Raw genomic sequence first — 21,246 nt, 5'->3', positions numbered from 1 at the left:
GTAATTTTTTGAAATTTAAAGTTACAGAATAAAAGTAGCTCCGAAACGGCCATAGAGTATCCCGAAAATCTCGGTGTGGGTTTGGCGGGAAGGTCCACGATTGGCACAACCGTACATTTTTACACGTGGCAAAATTTCATCGCCACTGCATATTTTTCGCACTTCCTACAGCCCAACGCATATACAACTTACTGCGTTTTTAATACTTTATTAGGGTTTGCAAACTGCAAGGACGGCCCACACGGTAATCAGAGAGACCATCGGCACCCGACGGCCGAGATATCTCCAATTCCGCAGAATGTTTTCAATCCCGACCGTCTAACTCGTTAGATATCAGACGGTTGAGCTGGACTCTCGTCTCGACGTCTTCCCGCCTGTTATAAGTGGGAACAGAGAGTGAGGCCTGTTTTCTCTGAGTTTCAGCCGCCTTCGTACTATCAACCTTCTCCGTCTCAGTCCCTCGTTCTGCGAATTTCGGATTTTCATCGCCGAATTCAAGGTTTTCGTCCTTCGATTCATTCAGTCGACGAAATTAGGGTGAAGAGCTAAAGAATTGGGAAAATGGTGAGTTTTTTCTTGTTTTTCTCGTTTCTTGACGTCGAACATGTCCGCTTCTGATCAGAGATTATATTTTAGGGTTCTAACTCTCCTACATTCTTGAATTTCGATTTTTTCTTCTCATTTTTATGAGTATTTTGCTTTTAATCCGGTCGTCTTTCTTGATTTTTAGGGTTTGATGTATTATCAATTTTGAATTTTGGTTTTTTGTCCGGTCCATTGTTAATTGGGATTCGAATTTCGTGAGTTTAGTGTTTTAGTGGCTTTACTGACTTGAATTTGTTGGGTTTTATTCGCAGGTTGGGTATGCAATTCACTTGAAGAAAAAGAAGAAGCCGGAGTGGCTAGAGGTGCTTCTGAAGAGCAAATTCTTTGGACCTTGCTTCGATCATCAGGAACTCAAGAAAAACGAAATGAATGTGTACTGTGTCGATTGTAATCGATGCATCTGCCAACACTGCCTCTCCTCGTCTGCTCATTACCTTCATCTACTACTTCAGATCCGCAGATATGTCTATAACGACGTGGTCCGCCTCCACGACATGCAGAAGCACCTCGACTGTTCCAAAGTCCAGGTTCGTCTTTCTACAACTACAAAGCTTCTTGTTTGGCGTAACCCTCAAGCTAATTTGTGATTTTTGCATCTATATTGAATATGTGGCTTCTCTTATTATTTTCTTCGATTAATTACAGAACCCATTCGTTATTTTTCTGTTGGGTTTCTCCGTAGTTGCGAAATTTGTTCTTTATTTTACTAATTTCATATTTCTCTGGTGTTTTTGTTCTCAGCTAGTCGGTTGCATTACTCATTGAACTGTTTTTCTTCTGTTATTTATTAGATTTTCCCACAATGTTATGTACAATTTCCTTTAATATTCTTTAAGTAACTAACTAATAAGGAAGCCATTCTTTTCCTAATTTCTTTATTAATCATCAAATTCACAGTAAACTATTGACTTGTATAATTAGCTGTAGTTTCTTAATTTTTACTTGCGTAACTATTAACGTAATTAGATCACTTTTAATCTGTGATTAGTTCATACTGAAATAATTTAGTTGAATAACGCATTTTCTGGCCAATGCAAATCTTTTTTTTCTATATTCCATTAAAATTCTCTTTTTTTTTCTTGGTTCTTTTAGTAATGAGATTTCTGTGTTTTTTGCAGCCATATACAATTAATGGCGCAAAGGTCATATTTCTGAATCCACGTCCGCAATCGAAGCCTTCTAAATCGAATTGTGGGTCGTCCTGTTTAGTCTGCGAGAGAGGCTTAACTGAACCAAATTGCTACTGCTCGATCGCTTGTAAGGTAATCCAATACGTGTTTCACTCATTTATTCAAATGAGTTCATCATATTACGCGAAGAATTGAATTCTGAACTGGTTAAATTGTTGTAATGAATCAATGCAGGTTTCAGTGCTCAAGGAGGATGCAAAGAGAAAACAGAGTCCGCCATATATTACCTTCAAAATTCCGGAATTCAGTGATCTATCAGCCAAGGAGAATCAAAACGCAGAACCCAATTCAAGAGAAGAAGAATCATCGAACTTGACAACAGAATCCAGCGAGGGAAATAATCTCCATCCTTGTTTGAATTCAGCATTGAAGCCAAGGGGGCAATTGCATAAAAGGAAAGGCATCCCCCGGAGAGCACCTCTGTGCTAAACTACTGACATTGTTCATTACATCATGTGAAGAGGATGTTACTATGACAGTAATATTTATATGGTAATTATATATGTGATTAAGAGAAGGAAATCACCCTCAAGTGCTACCCCATTTTGCTTTTCTATCGGGTTGGTTTGAGGGGAGCCCACCATTGTCGAGTAGAGAGAGAGAGAATCAGAAGGTGTGGTTGGTTGTACAGAAAAAGAAAGGGTGGGGGAGGTGGTCGTGGTGGATATTCAATTTGCTCTTCCTCTTTTCTTTTTTCTGAGATTGGAGAGGGGGGATTGATAATTGATTGGACTTTGGACATTATTACATTACATTTTTTTCGGTGGAAATTGTGTATTTGAAATGAATTATTCCCTTCGTATAATAAAGGAAAACTTTTATCACTTGTCATTATTTCGGTGTCTAATGAGAGTGATTACTTGTCTTACTTCTTTTATCATGGTGTATTATAAAATAAGTTTCGGGGAGTGGAAACTGAGAGGTGGCTTTTCGGCTCTGGTCATTGTGGATTGAGGACGTTTGTCCCAATCTTTGTCGGTCGGAGTCGGACCTTTTTGTATTAATGTAGAAAATGGGATTATGGTCAATTAAGCTGTTTATAATAGAGGACTGGTTGGGTGGCAGACAAAAAGGGCACCGTAAAAGAGGTAAGAAAAAAAAAAAAACTGGAGACTGGAGAGTGTTCATATGGGAGATTAGAGCGAGAAACCGCCGATGATCAATGGAGAGTGGAATTCATTATGCTGCACATGCAATACATGATAACTGTTGCTGAAGTGAGGAGTCAGTCGTCCTTTATGGCGTCTCGGCCCTCTCCCTTTATTTTTTCTTTGTTTTTCCACATACTCTATTCACGTGGCCCGCGAGACTTTTCCCTGAACCTCCATTTTGCCCAATGTGAGAACCAGGGTTAGGTGAGGGGGAGACTGGAGAAATGGCTGAAAAACTGTTTGGAAGAGAAATGCTGATGCCTACCATGCTGGTCATAACCCATAAGAGCTCGCAGTCAGCCAGAGCCAGTCACATGGCACCGCGACGAGGAATTGCCAGTTGCCACTCACCCTGGCCCCCGTACCGTACCCCCTCTCGAATGGCCCTGGCCCCCAGTGAAAGTGTGAAACCTAGACTAGACAAACCTCTTGAGATTGTATATGGGTGAAATATCCTACCTATTTATTACTGAAGCACCCTGCACCGTCGTCCTAGTTGTGGATACTCAAATTTGAGTGACTAATATTTGTTAGGGGGAATTTAAACCCCACCCATACAATGTCGGATACAAGTGGCTGCAGGATTCGACATTGGAGATGACTCGTACACAGGGACAGGACAGGGGAATCGGGGATGGGCCGGAGCAGGCTGCACATGAGACTGGGCCACCAGCCATACCCTGCCTCAATTTTGGAGGGTTTATCGTCAACCCTTGGCAAATGCTAATGCTATGGCCTATGGGTTTCAAATTTTTCTGTTAATGAAGAAGACAGGGAAGATAATAAACTGTGGAGAAGATTCTTAGTTGAAACTTACTAAGATGACTCAAAAGAGTTAAAAGTAATAAATCCACTACCAATTTAAAAAAAAAAAAATTGAATGAGTGCCAGCCTTTGATTTCTTTGATAATTAAAATTTCGTTAAGTAGAAAAACCAAATGCCACAACTAACCAAGACAAGACGTCTACGGACTACACACAACCCTGGACACACATGCTACCCAGACAAAGACAAAATAAATCCTACTACTGCCCTGGCCCCAGAGATTTATGATATTTTATCAACACAGCGGACAGCCACTCAGGAGGTAGACTCGAACAACTACTCACCTTCCGGAAACCCCTGCTCACTGTTGTTGCTATTGTTTCATCACACTATTTTAGTGTCTGTTTGATAGGGCTTTCATGCAGTGGCTCGCTCTGGCTTATGAGCCGGCCCCATATGAACAGCCTATAAGCTGTGTTTGCTGAAAATAGGAAAAGTTCAATAATATGTGCTGTCATTTAGCCAAATAAAAGAAACATGTTTTTCAGTAAAGTTTGTTTAGGTAGCTTTTCAGAGTGGGTTCAGCCACCATTTGGGAGGGATGAAGTGGCGTGGCTTTTGGACTTCCGAGATAGGCCCCACACGGACAGCTAATAGTCTATGTTTAGTGAAAAATCTAAGTACCTGTTTGGAAAGGCTTTTGGTATGTGGCTTTTAATGTTTTAGAGCTAGGCCCCACATGGAACCCACACAAGCTGTATTTGGTTAAATTCCGAAAAGCACTATTGGCATTCCAAACTCCAAACGCGAGAAACACAACTATATCGTGAAGCTATTCCGGTCTCCACAGTTATTCCAACACAATCGGTTCTATTTTACCCTAAATCTGGTCCTTGTCAAAAATTCATTGAATCAATTAACGACTTGTTGATCTGGGTGGTCGATTCATTCAATGATTTTTAGCTATTTTATTTTTAATTATTTTTTACTATTTTTTAATTTTTTAATTTTTTGTTAAAATTGACCATCTGTTCAAATCAAATGGTCGAACCGTTGACCCAAAAACCAGTAGCCAAAATGATTCCATTTCCGAATCATTTTTTAAAACCTGAAATGAGTCTAAATTGGGCATGGGGCAATTTGCCTCTGATACTGAGGCTGTTAAACCAAAACATCACAATCACTTTCAAAAATGACTTTGGAAACACAATAGAGAGTTCCTGTTGACATCACCTCCATATTGATTGCATGCGCTTCACATTGGACGAGTAAAGTGCTGTCCAGCTTCTTAGTAAAGTCTTCAATTGGCTGGTTGTATTACGAGCAAATAACGTAAAAGCTCAAACAAAGAAAACAATTTATACTCCCATATTTTACACCAATATTGCAAATGAAATTGCACGGCTAAAAAATCAGGGTCAAAAGGATTAACCATTTGTTTTTCATCTTTGATAGATGTTACTTTAGTAATTATGCAACCGTCATCTATAATATGAAAACAAGTTGCTTGCCTTTTATTATATATCCAATCAATGATTTACTAATATTATATTCAGTCAATGAATTAAGACATCTAAAGAAACTTAGTAAATAATAAAATAGAAAAAAAAATTAAATGTCTATTTTTTCACCCTTTTATATTGCATACATATGCATTATACATGTCCTCACACTAGTTGTAACAAGTCCTTTTGATCCATCAATTTTTTCATGTACGCCCTTTTCTCTAATGAAATGCATTTTCAAAAGTGAATTAGTAACTCTTTCCTCCAACCCTTTCTTTTGTGTTTGATTTGATTGAAAATAAGGGAAAGACTTTCTGATTTTCGATCAGGCCAAACAAACCCTTATTGGATCATTCCCTTTTATGAAATAAATTTCCTTCTTCCTTTCATATTCCTATTCCTGTCATAGCTTTGATGTTTGCTTGAATTAGTACATCTTCATTGCTCCATCTAGTAGCAATAAAGTACATAAAAGGACAAACTAACATGGATTAATGGGCATTGCGGGATATCATTATATCAACACTGTGGAAGATTACAAGCTAATAGCATATTTGACCCCACCCGACAGATGAAATGAAACATGGTATGATGTAGGCCAGCTTCGTATTACCAATTGGGCAAGTTGAACCTTATGATTCATGTGATTGCAACTCGGCTCAACAGGTAGTTTGAGTAGGAATGGTAACGGGTGGGTTTGGAGTCTATTCTCTATTTGAAACAAAATTTTCCTTATGACCACACTTTCTAGTGGGGATAAAAGTTATCCTTCATCATTGATCCTTGATGGAGACGCATTCTCTACAAGAACCCAAATCCCTTAAATGTTTTTAATTAATTTTTTTTTGGAAAATAGATTTATTTAATATATATATATTCACGTCCCCAACCTGATGGAATCATGGAGGCTGAATACCCGGCAAGAATGGAGAAAATTGCCATCCCAAAGCTTGGGGCTGGCCAACCATGTGCCAAGGGTTAGGGTTGAGAATAGACTTTAAAAGTATAAACCCAATTTCGGATTCAAATGAATTGTTTACATAATTGGATTAGATTCAGATTTTACAAATTGGGTCGAATGCAGATTTAGTTCCATTTGATCTGATTAAAATTTGAGTCCAATTGTTTTTTAATATTGATTTGATATAATATATATTATATTTTTCTTGCGGGGACCTGTGTGATGCATGGGCTTTGTTAAGCGAAAGTTAAACAATAGAAATACATAAGTGTATATAATTGTTTTAAATTTTAACTTTGTATATATATATATAATGTTTTAAATATAATTTTTAATACGAAAAAGTGGAAAATATTCCATATTTCTTAATCTAAAATATTTTATATAATAAATATGATATTTAATAATTTAACTATAATTTATTAAATTTAAATTTAATTTTTAAGTTTAAATCTTTTGAACAAACAAACCAAACTGAAAATAGACCCAAAACGATACAACCTGAGTTGGTGAGTTTCTATTAATGGTTAGTTGGTTTTGGGTGACAAACTCCTAACCTGACCAAGTCAATTTGGTTGGTGAAACACCTACAATTGAACTGAAATCCTTGACCACTCCTAATTTCAGCTAAATTAATAATAGAATCTATAATAAATGATAATAGTTTAATCTCCAATAATTATTGAAAACTTATATAAAAAATGCATAATTATTGAAAATAAATTTATAATGAAAATACTGTAGATATATAATAAAAATACAATAAATACTGAAAATATATTAAATTAGTCAATAAATAGTGCAATCTCAAATCACAGTTTTAATCTCTAATAAATATTAACCAATAAATTATAAAAATACATAATTACTAAAAATAAAATTATAACAAAAATACAATAAATTAAATTTCAAATTTTAAATAATAGTTGTTTAATCTTCAATAATTATTAAGAATTTTATGTTAAATAAAAAACAAAAATAGATTTATAAATAATTATTGCAAACATATTTATCAAAAATTAAAATAAATAATTAATTAAAATACAATAAATATTAATTTTAGTATATATAAATATATAATGAATATACACTATTATTGTAAAAGTATTACTAATAAATATTATTTTTTGAAAGTTATTTTCTATAATTATTAATTGATATAAGTGAAATTAGTTATTTACAATATTATTTAGCTATTTAAATATTATTGTTATTTAAAATTTTAAAATATTAATTATTTATTGAATTTAATAATCCATAAAATTATATTTAGTACTATTATTACATAATTCATTATTAATTTTTGTAAAATACTAAATTATTATTAATATGAATATCATGAAATCTATTATAATTATTTTTCTACTTTTAAGAAAAAATTTTAATTTATTACATAATTTCATTATCTTCAATATTTAAAATTTAGTCATCTTAAATATTTTGTTATTTAAATATTTAAATAATATGTAAAATATTAAAAAAAAATTATTATATGATTTATATTCATTTTAAAGTTATTATGTAATATTAAATATTTTTTATATAACTATTTATCTAATTTTAACGTTTTTATTTAAGATCTTTAGTTATTGAAATATTTAAATAATATTTTGTTTTTTAATGAAAATTTAATTATTTGAATATTTAAATTGAATAATTCATAAAATTATAATTTATATTGTTACTACATAATTTCATGATGAATTTTGCAAAAAAAATATAGACTTATTAATAATATGAATATGATTAAATCTATTATAATTTTTTTTTATTTGTTTTGAATAAATACTTTAAAGTTAATACATAATTTCATTATAATATTTTAATAGTTTTGAAATTTTTTAATTGAAACTTTCATAACATTGAATAATTCAGTATCTGACTTTCATAACATTGGCAGCCCTAAATCTTTTTGGGCGAAGATATTTTACAATTTTGAACCACTGGTTAAACCGGTCAACCAGTAACCCAGTGAGTTTTCTAATTTTATCTTCATTTAAAGTTACTTATTATGTTCTGTATTAGGGGTATAACTGAACCCGGGGCTGATGCATTAAAGTTGAAGCTTTACTGTTAGAACAAACACAAATTGTCCAGCCAGGAAAATTGGCTGACCAGGCCACTCGACATGATTAATCTAGCTGTATATATGATAACTAAATCCTTTAGTTAGTACTTTTATAAAGAAAAGAAACTCTAATATCTGATAATATGATCTAGAAACCAACAGTCCAAAGTTTATTCACAATATTCTCTGATGTCTATTAACTATATTATTTTATAGAATCTTTTATATATAATATATTATTAAATATTTTTTTTTTGAGAATTATATATTATTGAATTTTAAAATGTATGGTTATATTTTATGTATATAGTAATATAAGACTATAGTTTAAAACTAATCTGAAAAATTACTGTTAATTAAATATAGATTACTCTCAGGCCCTGTTTGTTTTTTGGTAAATGGAGGGGGGAGGGGGGGGGAGTTCGTCAATGGTGAAGTTGTTCTTCTTGACCAGTAATCCTATGTTCACTTTTCTGTAAGTATGGGTTTCATGGTAAATTATTTTTTTCATGGCATCACTTATTTGTGTAGATGATACCCATTTCCCATGTGGGTAAAATAGCTTTTCCAATTGAGGGAAATTTGTTAAAACATTACGAGACAAATTTGACATTTTCTAATAATGAAATTTTATGAGTAAAATGGTCAATTAATTAACTTGCATGGAGAACACTTTTAATCAAAAGAATGTGGGAACAAACGGGCCTCAAGTGCTGCAATTGTAGTTAAAGAGTAGAAAAGACAACTATAGCATGTGTCAATAAAAATACTTTCCACACCATGATTGTCAGTTATTACTAGCTTAGGCATTAGAGTGAAAAGCAAAAACCAATTACCTTGGGGATGCTTGTTAATATGTATGATTATGTGGGTGTTTGGTACTGTTGGTGTTTCCTGAAGGTGTGTGTATCAAAAAACGTTTATCTAATAAACACTCACTTTAAACGTTTTTTTTTTATGTTTGGTTGGACCTATTTTGGGCATTTCAAGAAGCAGCCCATAAGTAGAGGTGGATTCGAGCCGAGCCAAGCTGAATAGTACGAGGCTCAAGCTCAGCTCGACAAAGTAGTACAAGGCTCAAGCTTAAGTTCAAGTTCGGTTTGAGCTAGAACCTTGAGCTCAAGCTCAGCTCGAGTCAATAACTCGTAAGTTCAAGCTCTATCTCGATTTGAGAAAAAATGTTTTATAAAAATAAAAAATTATATATAAAAAATATTTTTATTTGATATTTAAAAAATTAAGAATTATAATATTTTTATTATATATATATATATATATATATATATATTGTTTTCTATAATTTTATTATATTATATATATGAGATCAGCTTGCGAGCCTCACGAGTCAAGCTCTATTATGTTCGGGCTCGACTCATGGCCACCCCTACCCATAAGCTTTACAACTCAGCAGAAATAAATGTTTTCTCATGGGTTGGTTGTTTGGTGGTGTGTTTCAATAAACAACTATACGTATGTTTCAGTGTGACACTTTCACTTAGATGTGCTTTCATTCCCATAATTGTTTATAAAATGGCATCCAAAGACTACTTTTTTCCTTTCTATGAATACAAAAGGAAAATTTATGGGCATCACTTGAACCCAAACCATTCCTAACTGATAAAAGCCTGGGCTTGTGCACGACATGAGGCCCACCAACTAAATGGTCTGGATAAAGTATACTACTGGTGGGCCCTTAATGGGTAATGGGTGAGATAGATGGTCTGTGAATTCATTATCTGAAGTGGGGTATGTGTTTGGTGGAGGGAGAAACCAATACATGATAAAATCTGTTCTAGAATGATAGCGCCCAGGTCATCATCCATATTTTTCCTTAAATTTAGCAGCAAGTAGCCATTATCCTCCTTCCCTCTGTCTCTGGCTCAGAGACACACATGAGCTCTGGTGAGCTGTAGATACGATTTCCTTGTCCTTCTTACAAAGAAAATATTTTCTTTCTTCTTTCTTGTTAAAGAGGAATAATAAGAGAGTAATGAGTGAGCTTTCAAAGAGCATTCTTGTCATTTAAGTGTCTTGTGGGCTCATGGGCTCATGCTGGTGGGATCTTCCTGGTCGCCCATGAACGTATCAGTCATGATCAATTAGTATTTTGATGTAAATTATTTGGGAGTTGGTTGTGAGATGGATTGCATTGTTTTTATATTGTCCAGACAATTTGTTCCTTTGCATCAAGGAAAATGAATAAGCCTGTCTCTGTTGTCTTAGGATGATTAGTAATTCCAACTGACTTCATAGAAGTTCATCCACTTAGACCCGAACCGGACCGGACCGGATTGGTCAGACCGTAAGGATCAGATAATGGTATCCAAACCAGTTTTTTGGTTGCCTAGTCCACGCTATCAATCACCAAATCCAAGCCTTCAAATGCAATTCCCTTTTTGTTTGGAAAGCCTTGAATAGAGATTTTCCTTTCTTTTGTTCAGGTGTTGCCCCATCAACACATTAAGACTGTATTTAGTTTGATAGAAAATAAGAAAGAAACAGAAAGTTGAGAGTTATTAAGAAGTTTAACAAAATTATTTCATACTTTGTTTGTTTGCAGTGTAAAACTGAACCAAAAATAAATTTTTCATCTGTTGGTTTGTAAATTGTAACAACTATGATTTGTATTCTTACCTCGTGCAAATTAAAGTCCGTACTTTTGTCTCAGTTGTACTCATCGCCAGTGCAAACTTTGTATCAGTTTTTCTTCAGCGAAGTAAATTTTCCTTCTACCTGTATTGTCTTTCATATAAAACAGAGACCACATTCCTAAAAAATAGTCCTCCTCCTACCTCCATCCTCTTTCATATAAGGTGAAGATTATATCCTATTGTTTTGAATTTCACATCTCACAAATAAATAGGACAAAACTAAATTTGAAGCAAAGTAAACCAGAATTTACACTAGCATGCATTTACACCAGTGGAAATGATATTTACACCGCAAAAGTACTTTTTCCTCAACTCTCTATTCTCTCTTATTCGATCAAACCAAACATAGCCTAAGAATTTCATTTTTTATGTTATCTAAATCCCATGTAGTTGAGAGCAACGGGGAACATTCAAATGGTTCTCTTTCCTATGATTTGATCCTAGTGACAAACTGACATAATATCAGTTTATCCTGAATCCCACAATTGAGCAGTCTGGTGCAGACGGCTTTTTATGGTCCCCTTTTATTCATGCTAATATTAATCTTAACTCAAGCACCTCTCTTTTCCCTTTCGCTGTTCAAGCTCTATAATCTTCTGGATGATACATGTTACATTCCTCTAGGTAGCAGTGGTGCTTAATTAACCTGATACCTGCCATGTCCGGCCTGGGTTAATACGGTCTGGGTTCACAAAATTTGGGACCAAGGGTAACTGGTTCATTTCAAGTCCATAAATCTAAGACCCATTTTGAGCCAGATCCGATCCTATAACAAACGTATGGATCCTGAAATTTATAGGAGGAACAAAGAAAATCCAATTATCCCTTATATTATTAACGGTAAAATTCAATAAATTTGGATTTAGTGTTTTTCAATAGTATTTTATTAATTTCAATATGCCCTAATAGTTCAAATGATTTAGTGGGTCCGGATCTTGAACTATGGGCCAAAACCAACAAGACCTGTAATTTATGCATATAACAAGGTATGGATTTGGGTATATATGGATTCAGCATCACCCAGGCCCATTGACAGCCCAGACCCAAACTCTTTATGCCCATTCGTTTCCGATATATAGAACTATATAGAAGGGAGTAAGTTGGCGTCAAAATTCAAATACAAAAAAAAAAAGAGATTATTTACTTAATAGGGATATAGGCCTAGGGGGCTAGCCCTGTAAGTTTTCACCTTCGAGGGATTTTTTAGCAAAAGCAAAAATAAAACATAAGAACTAAATCTTTATGTTTAGCCTTGAATGTAGGAGACCTTTTTTTTTTATTTTTTCTTTTAAACTTAAGAACCTTTTTTTCTCTTTTCCTATCAAATTAAGGAGGAAGTCCAATTTGCCCTCGACGAATTTTTGTATTTTGGAAGTGTTGCTTAATTAACTCATTATCAATGCTATTAAATACATCTCTCTCAATATATTTGACCAATCAATCATTCATCTCGTGATCTCCTTGGCTTTTCACCATTTTCATTGCAAAAATGTCTTTTCTATAGTAGCTATGGCAATAGGTAAAATCAATGTTAATTTTACAAGCAAATAAGCCAATGGATAAATAAGATTTCTTCTCTCAATTAACATTTTTCCAAGGCTACTAATTTCCCTTAATTTAAAAAATTCACTAGAATTGCATATATCAATAATGCAAGGTCGCATTTGATAATACTTTTCAGATCTTTGAAGTCTAAAAATATTGCTTTTCAGACGCCACCTATGTTTGGGTTGAGTTTGAAAAAAGGATTTGAAATGCATTTTCATATTTGAATTTGTAAGAGGTGGGCTAGTGACTTAACACGCTCAGATGTTTTTTAGCCCACATTAAAAGACAAAAATGCCCATTCTTGTTATGCCTCTCTCTCTCTCTCTCTCTCTCTCTCTCTCTCTCTCTCTCTTCTTCTTCTTCTTCTTCTTCTTCTTCTTCTTCGATCTCCACCACAAGCTTCTCCCTCTACCCTTCTCTCTCTCCCCTCTTCTTCTTCTCCATTGATGATGAACCAGCAACGTTCGATATCTCCCTGTCTTCCTGCCACTGCCACTATAATTCTTAGTAGTGGCATTCGATCTCCCTCTCCTCTCTCTTTCTCTCTCCCCTTGTCTTCCTGCCACCGCTGCTGCAATTCTCAATAGTGACGTTCGATTTCCATCTCCCTCTCCTTCTCTCTCCCCCTGTCTTCCCACCACCGTCGCTGCAACTCTCAACAACGGCATTCAATTACCCTCTCCCTCTCCCTCTCTCCTCCTTGTCTTCCCACCACCGCCACTACAACTCTCAGCAGCAGCATTCGAATTTTGTTCTCAATAATTTCTTATTATTTTAATTCTTAATAATTTATTTTAATTTATTAATTTATATGTATTTCCAATTTTATTCTTATTTTAAGAAATTATTTTTTATTTTTTATAATGTTTATTTGTATTAATTATTAATTATTTGAATTTTTCTTAATTATAACATATTTTAATAGTTTTAATTTAATAATTTGATAGTTATTAAATATTTTTTCATTGCTTCATGAACTTTATTACTATTTTCATTATTATTTTAATTTTTAATAATTAATTTTAAATTTATAAATTTATATGTGTTTTCAATTTTATTCTTATTTTAATAATTTTTTAATTGTTTTATAATTTATCATAATTTATTCATATTTTTCAATATTATTTTGAATTTAATAAATTGTATTTTATGAAATAGTAGAAATTAAACTCAAAATTACTAAATAGTCTGTTCTAAGGGTAAAATAGTAAAATTAAAGAATTTCAAATGATGAAGGTTTGATCCAACACAAACAACCTTCTTTGTTTAGAGCCTCTAAAAAGTCGAAATGCATCTATGTCTCTTTTTAGATTTCAGACACTTATATCTTTTTAACTTTTTAGATTTCAGATTTTAGATTTATCAAATTAACGCCACCTAAATCTCCAATTGATTATCAAGTGCCATAAGATCAACTCGAGAAAATTCACATGGATAAAATTGATCAAGGTGAATTAACTTTTGCTTGTTAAAAATAAAGAATAGATTATTTAGATTAAAGTATGCTATACGAAGAAGCAACTCAATATTTACTTCAATAAAATAATCATTGAGCTCTATTTTAAATTTGCAATCTATAGTTATAGTGCAAAACCTTGCATTTTGTATTATTTTGTATGTATTTGTATTTATACTCTTCCCAAATTGAATCTTAATTGCAAATAAGGATTAAAATTTTGGTAGTGGGTAATGTATCGGATAATTCAAATAAGGATACAAATACTCTAAGGAAATGCTACAAATTCTATAAATATATTATTAATACTAAATTTAATGTAAAAATAGCTACAAATAATGCATAAATATATAGAAAAACATACATATTCTAATAATATATATGAAGAAACACATTACAATTAATACATTAGAATGCACGGATATCATACAAATTTATTGACAAATGCATCAATGAAAAATCCAATACACACACACACAAAACCATTAATATTTTATTTCCTATTAAAGTCCAAGGTACAAAACATATACAATTATAATATTTGAATTATTATATTAATTATTTTCAAGTTTACTATTTTTAATTTTATCATTAACAAAAAAGTCAACTAGAAGATTAATTCTCAAATGTTTGGTAAACAATATTTTTTATTTTTGTAAAAAATTAATGTTATAATAAAATATCAATTAATAATTTATACAATATATAATAAATGTGTTTTTATTTAATTATAATTAAACTATTAATTAATAATTTATAAAAAAAATTTAAGATACATATCATGTGCAAATTTATAAAATTTAAGTATTGAAAGAACTGCAATATCATTAATATTTTTATAGATATGAATTTCTTGACATTAAAAATCATTTTTTGATATAAATGTGGATTTGATAAATTATTTAATCCATTAGTTTATGAAATAATATTTTTGAATGTTATTATTTTTAATTTGCAGTTAGAGTTGTTGGATATAAATATGATTTATTTATTTAAATTCTATGTGAAATGTACATGTTGAAGTTAATATGAATTAATTTATTTTAGTTATAAGCATATGATAAAAGATAACTCAGTAGTTAAGTGTGCGTTTGAAATTAAAAGAGTGTCGAACAATATTGACTAATACCACGCGATACACGTCGATAGGTATTCGTATCAAATCGATACGCACGATTGGCAGGATACACCTCCAGTCATAGCATATCCAATATCGTAATCGTTCGATACTCATCTAATAATCTCATGTCAATGTTTTAATCATTTATCAATATTATGATTGTTGCAAAATAAGGAGATTTATTCAACACATCTTCTCAACCTATATCTAATATCATTTGTAATCGCTCTTTATAAATATTGATTAATTTTATAGCATTAAAGATATTTTGATCTTTCCTTTGCAATGCTTATAATATTTCATTCGTAATTTTTAAGACATTTAATCAAATGTAAAGTAAAAAAATAAAATAAAATTACTATATTAAATCTAAATAGCCCTTAGCTTCAACCATTGATTTTAAATTTGAACCATATTCTACAATAATATCAAGTATATCAACCACTAAAGAAAACATTAGAATTAAATTTATTAATGTATCAAAATGTGAATCCTATTAAGTATTACAAGGTCATTTCAATAATAATAATAATATAAGTTTTATAACTAATGAGTAAAGCAACGAACACATAGAACATATATGTTTTCTTTTAAAATTAATTTTTAAGACCGTTAAACTCACATTACATATTATTAGCAAATATTTGTTTGTTACTTTAAGGGATAAAGCACTACTATCACTAACATTTATAATATCAAGAAAATATCCATTTATGTTTTCTCTTTTACCACATAAAACAAATCAATAGCCATTTGTTTTTTAATTAATATATCATGTGACTCATCAACTATAATGAAAAATAGTTCATTTATAAGATTTTTAATTATTGCATTAATGGTTTTAATTGTAACAACATTAATAATACATTTTTGAATATAATGAACCATTAATTAATAATTCTCAAGAAATATAAGGGAGAGGGAGAAGGAGGCCAGAGATGGGATCGAAAAAGGTTGTCGCCGCTTTGAGTTGTCGTCACTCATCTTTTGTCACTCGAAGATAAAAGGCAATGAATCTCGTTATTCCTCATCCAACTTCACATTTTTTGTGAGTGAGAACAAAAGATAGACAGAAAAAAGTGAATAAAATAAAAAAGAGAAAATTTGAATAGAAGATGGAGTATGGACAAGTGTCTCATCATTCAATGAAAAAAATATAAAGAAATATGAACACGTACATGCAATGCAATGAAATCACTCTAATCTATAATCAATGAACAATAAAATTTCATTTTCTAAAAGGGGAGGGCATTCCTTTCGCGTTAATAAATATATAAGATTATGTAACTCATCAATTATAATGAAAAATAACTCATTTTTAAGATCTTCTATTATTATATTAATGATCTTAATTGCAACAATATTAATAATTTCTTTTTCAATATAATAAAACCATTAATTAATAATTCTCAAAAATTATATTATTTATTATTTCATCGTGATCAATAAAAAAACTTAAAAGATTTAAAAATATTATCTTAATTAGTATAAATTTTATATTTATAATAATCACAAAAATTCAACCTTAGCACAAAAATGTCAAATGTAATAAATTGATATTATAAAGTGATTTTGACATATACTTTAAGCTTAACTTCATTGCTTAGACAAATTAACTTCAATGTATTGGTTTTGGTTCATTAATTATGTGTTGATTTATTCCCTAAATATTTGTACTTGAATTGATTGTAAAACTGAGAAAAACATTAATGAATCCATTTATTGACACTTAGGCACCATTAGGCACCACATCAACAAAACAGTGAATAAATGCCTATCTATTTGAAAAAGCGTTAAAATGAAACTTCTCCCAACGGTAAGCGTCCACATAAATCAATGTTTATTTTTGTAAATCTTTATACATACGGGATTAGACATCTACATAAATCAAATTTTACTTTTGTAAATCATTATGCATACGAGTCTTTGTAATGGAAGAAATGTTAAAGTGACACCTACGTGGCAACGTTTTTCATAAATATCTCACAAAATGCCCACGAAAGAAAATATAAGCTAAATTTTAGCATTTCTTCAAATTTTTTTTAAGTTCTATTTAGATTTTCAATATAAATATAAAACATTTCTTTTCTTATTCCAATTTATAAAACCATCAATAATAAATGAACCATCACCTCTTACTTTTTAAAGCTTGGCCTATATTCTAAGTAATTGATAAATATATTAAATCAAAAATAAAATATTATTAACAAATTTTCAATTTTCTTTCAAAAAAATTATAATGACGAAGTTAATAAGATTCATTGTATAAATATGCTCTTTATATTTTATCTTAATCATTTAAATGATGATCATAAATTTTTGTTCATAACCCAAAATTTATTGGAAGATTTTTTAAGTTAATCTCAACTCAATATTATTTTGTACAATTTTACATATCATCTTTATGATTATCTTCTTAGGGAGATGATGGTTGTTGTAGTATTTATTTTTTTTATCAAAAATCTATTCATAAATTATAAAAAAAAATCAAACTAGACAACTTATTAAACTACAATTTCAATTGTAGATTAAAATAATATTTGTATATAATTTATATGAGGATATAACAGTAAATTAATCTAAAATATTTAATCCCATGCAATTAATAAGTAATTAATATACAACATAAATTATAAAAAAACATATTTATTAAAAAAATCATAAAAGTGGAAATAATTTAAAATATTTTATCAATTCAAAGAAAAAAAATATATTAAAAATATTTAAAAATACAAGAATCTATAAACATGAGTATTAATTAGTATATCCAAAAATGGTTTGTCACTTTTATTTTATTTTTATTTAAATCAATGGAAAATGCATGATTATTTAGTAAAATTCATAATCTATGTTTTAAAGAAAATATTTAATAGTCGTAAACAAAAACAATATTCATAACATTAGATTTCTTTCATATCTTGAAAATTACTTTACCATCATTACTTATGAAAAATAGAATACAAAAATTATGAATTAAAAGAATAAAAATGAGTAATGTAAAAACCTAATATAGAATAGTCAATCCATATATGCCTTTTTAGATCTAACTGAAATAAAAAGAAAATAGATTATTAATGCTTCGTTCATTTGTAAGTAATATGCATGGTTTATCCATTGACTAATTTTACAATGTTCTTTTTGCATTAAGTAATAAGTCATGATAAAGCTACTCTTATTTATTTATCGGTAAAATTACCTATCTTATAGACTGATAATTTTTTTACCTAAGAAAAATATTTATAAAACATAATAAAACCATTTTATCCATTTTAATAATTACTTTTTGTGAGTAAAAAAATGTCATTTTATCATTTACATTTGAATCTAAAAATCAAAAGAATATGGATAAATACATTTATCCAAGTAATGTTATAAAAGAAACATTTACTTCTATAAGTGCACTTATCCAAATAAGTTGCACTACCATAAATGAACAGGGCCTAAAATTGAAATTGAAATTGAAAAAGCATTCTTTAAAAATATAAAATTTTATCATTTTTATTTGCAAATAAATTAATTATGTTTTCTCTTTTATAACAAATTTATCTTAAAAATAAAGACTACACAAATTAATTAGCAATTAAGACAAATATTTTTTAAACAACACTTTTTTGTATGCCTTTTTTTTTGTAAATATTTTGTATGACTATTAAAACATTCTACCAAAATATATTTTTCATATTCACTCTAAATTAACATTAAATAAAGAAATGTCAACTATTGGGCGTGGATATGGTACATTGAAGGGAGAATCAAGTTCAAAAAGACGAAGTCAATGCCCAATGGACTTAATGTGTAAAGTATATCTTAATTATATTAATATCTCATTATTTTTTAACGAACAATCATATTTTCATTGTTAATTATGCAAAAAGTGAGAATTTTTGTTATAGTCTAAATGGAAAAAAAATTACAATTATTATTCTCATTGTATACTGCCAATGAATTTAATGTGTAAAAGTTATAATCTTATTTTTTGATATTCTTAAAATGTACAATTACAAGTTATTAATCTTTATTTGATAATACTTTATACTTTTAAAATTATCAAAGTACAATATAAATGAAAAATTATTTTCATATTTTTAGTTTAAAACCCTTTGGATAAAAAATTTTTCAAAAACATATTTTTCAAAATAAAAATAATTGTTAATTTTACATACAAGAAAATATATTATATGTGTGCATGACACATATGTGATTATCACATGACTATATATTTGTATGTATGTTATATGGTATTTAATATGAATCAATGATAATATATGCCACATGGCATATATTTGTCATTAATTATGTTTTGATGTCATATGACACCCATATATACTATCATGTGTCACATATAAATGTCACGTGACATTTAAAAGTTGAATCAATATATGTGGATACCACGTTACACTTAAATGTAAGTTAATATATATAATCGCCATGAAGAAAATACATATTATTGAATACATATGAATACACGTTTTAAAAAATTAAAAATATGTTAGAGGGCCAAAAGCATGAAGTATCAAAAATTGACTTCATGTTTTTCGTGCTTTTTGTACTTTTACTTAATGTTTTTAAAAGTAAAAAATATACCAAATAAAGCATAATATTATAGTTCTCATACTTTCACACTTTTAAAAGTATATAAAATTATTTAAAAAAATATAATTAAAAGGGCATTAGTTTACAAAAAAAATACAATAAACTATTAAGATTTTATATTCAAATAATATTTATTTGAAACATACAACATAGTAAGAGAAAAAAGATTGACAAAATTTAAAGATAAAAGAGAACATGAAAAAGAAACAAATTAAATTATTTGATATTCTTTATCTTTAATCAAGTTTCCTCTTTTAACTTTCTTTTTGGCAAATTAGCACTAACAACAAAGTTGAAAAGTTGTAAACTTTTTCCTCATTCAAATTTTCTTAAAATCTCTCAATTTGTGCCATAATTTTGTGTAATTATCTAAAATTTATATTTTAACATAATTATTCTTTTTCTCTTGTATCTCTTAATCTTTTTAAAATCTCTATTTTGACTCGCTACTAATTTAATTGAGTGGAGGCATTTGTGAAAAATAAATTTTCTTCATATATGTATAATTTTATCAAATCTCATTGAGACAATTGCCCATATTGATATCTACATAAATCTACACCATCCACCCATGAGGCTGATTTAGATTGAGATATTTATTAGAATCAATATAAGTGTAAAAGGACATATCCTAATATCATCATAGATCAATGACTAAAGTAATATAAAGCGAATTCATGGACTAAATAAAACTAAAATAAATGATAAATTCATATAAATGAGCCAATATTACTAAGATAAAATAAAGATTTATTAAAAATGTCTTACATATCATGTTCACAAACAACAAAAACACAGAAAAAGATAACTGCGATAGTAATAACAATTAACCAAACATACCCTTTACGTGTGATGCATGGTAAGTGTTTCATGAATAAGGAACATAACAAATATACTCCATAAATCATGGCCTAACACATGGCACCATCTCAATAGCCTCGAGACTCGGATTAATAATAGATGAGCGAGATTTTTGTAATCATCCATAAACACGTATAAAACTAGTTAATCTTTTTGCTTATAAATGGACATTTCCATCCATAAATAAGATGTTCCTGGCAACAAAAAGGGGCATTTCTATATTTTGAAAGACATTAGAAATCAAAATATTTTTATAGTTCTTAACTCACTTTTGAAATTTTAAAAACTCATACTTTATCCAAAACTCACTTATTTGTCATTTTACATCCCATTCTTATTTACATTTCCAAAGTGAAGACCACTTTTATCCCTCCAACTTTACACTAGGCAAGTTATTTTTTTTAATAGTAAATTTTGCTTTCTTTTATATTTTAGAATTTGCTCTAAACTAAGAATTTGGATTTTTTGTTAAATGTTCATTTCTCTGCCATTTTTTAGTAAGAAAAACAATTTTGATTAAAATCTCATACCACTAAAATCTCAACAAATCCAATCTTGTAAATTTGAATTTGTATAATAGGAATTACGTTGAATTTTAGATTATAATAGAATGAATATCAACCAGATTTAGGTAATAAAAAATTGACCATTTGACGATATTTTTTATTATATTTTATTTTTAAACTATAGTCCTTAATAATCTTTTCAAAATATGATGTAAAACTCCTCATTACCCTTCTATGTGAAAAATTATAATAATTTAAAGTTAT

General features: G+C 29.7%; 1 protein-coding gene across 1 annotated transcript; it reads left to right on the top strand.

Moving 5' to 3' along the window:
- Positions 1–240: 240 nt before the first annotated feature.
- On the top strand, positions 241–2,630 carry LOC148855304 (protein RGF1 INDUCIBLE TRANSCRIPTION FACTOR 1-like). Its single transcript, XM_088985479.1, has 4 exons — positions 241–564; positions 858–1,133; positions 1,725–1,868; positions 1,971–2,630. Exons 1-4 carry the CDS (start codon positions 562–564, stop codon positions 2,223–2,225), a joined length of 678 nt encoding a protein of 225 aa, XP_088841605.1. The 5' UTR covers positions 241–561; the 3' UTR covers positions 2,226–2,630.
- The last annotated feature ends 18,616 nt before the right edge of the window (positions 2,631–21,246 follow it).

The sequence above is a fragment of the Nelumbo lutea genome, chromosome 4 (genome assembly GCF_056320005.1).
Source record: "Nelumbo lutea isolate HS-2025 chromosome 4, American lotus-T2T, whole genome shotgun sequence".
Classification (NCBI taxonomy): Eukaryota; Viridiplantae; Streptophyta; class Magnoliopsida; order Proteales; family Nelumbonaceae; genus Nelumbo; species Nelumbo lutea.
Note: the sequence above shows the minus strand (reverse complement) of the source record. Positions and strands in the feature narration are given on the sequence as shown.

Excerpts from the sequence above, each read along its gene's own strand:
- LOC148855304 (XM_088985479.1), top strand. Across the intron at positions 1,134-1,724 it reads TCGACTGTTCCAAAGTCCAG|CCATATACAATTAATGGCGC; the intron begins GTTCGTCTTTCT and ends TGTTTTTTGCAG. Across the intron at positions 1,869-1,970 it reads ACTGCTCGATCGCTTGTAAG|GTTTCAGTGCTCAAGGAGGA; the intron begins GTAATCCAATAC and ends GAATCAATGCAG.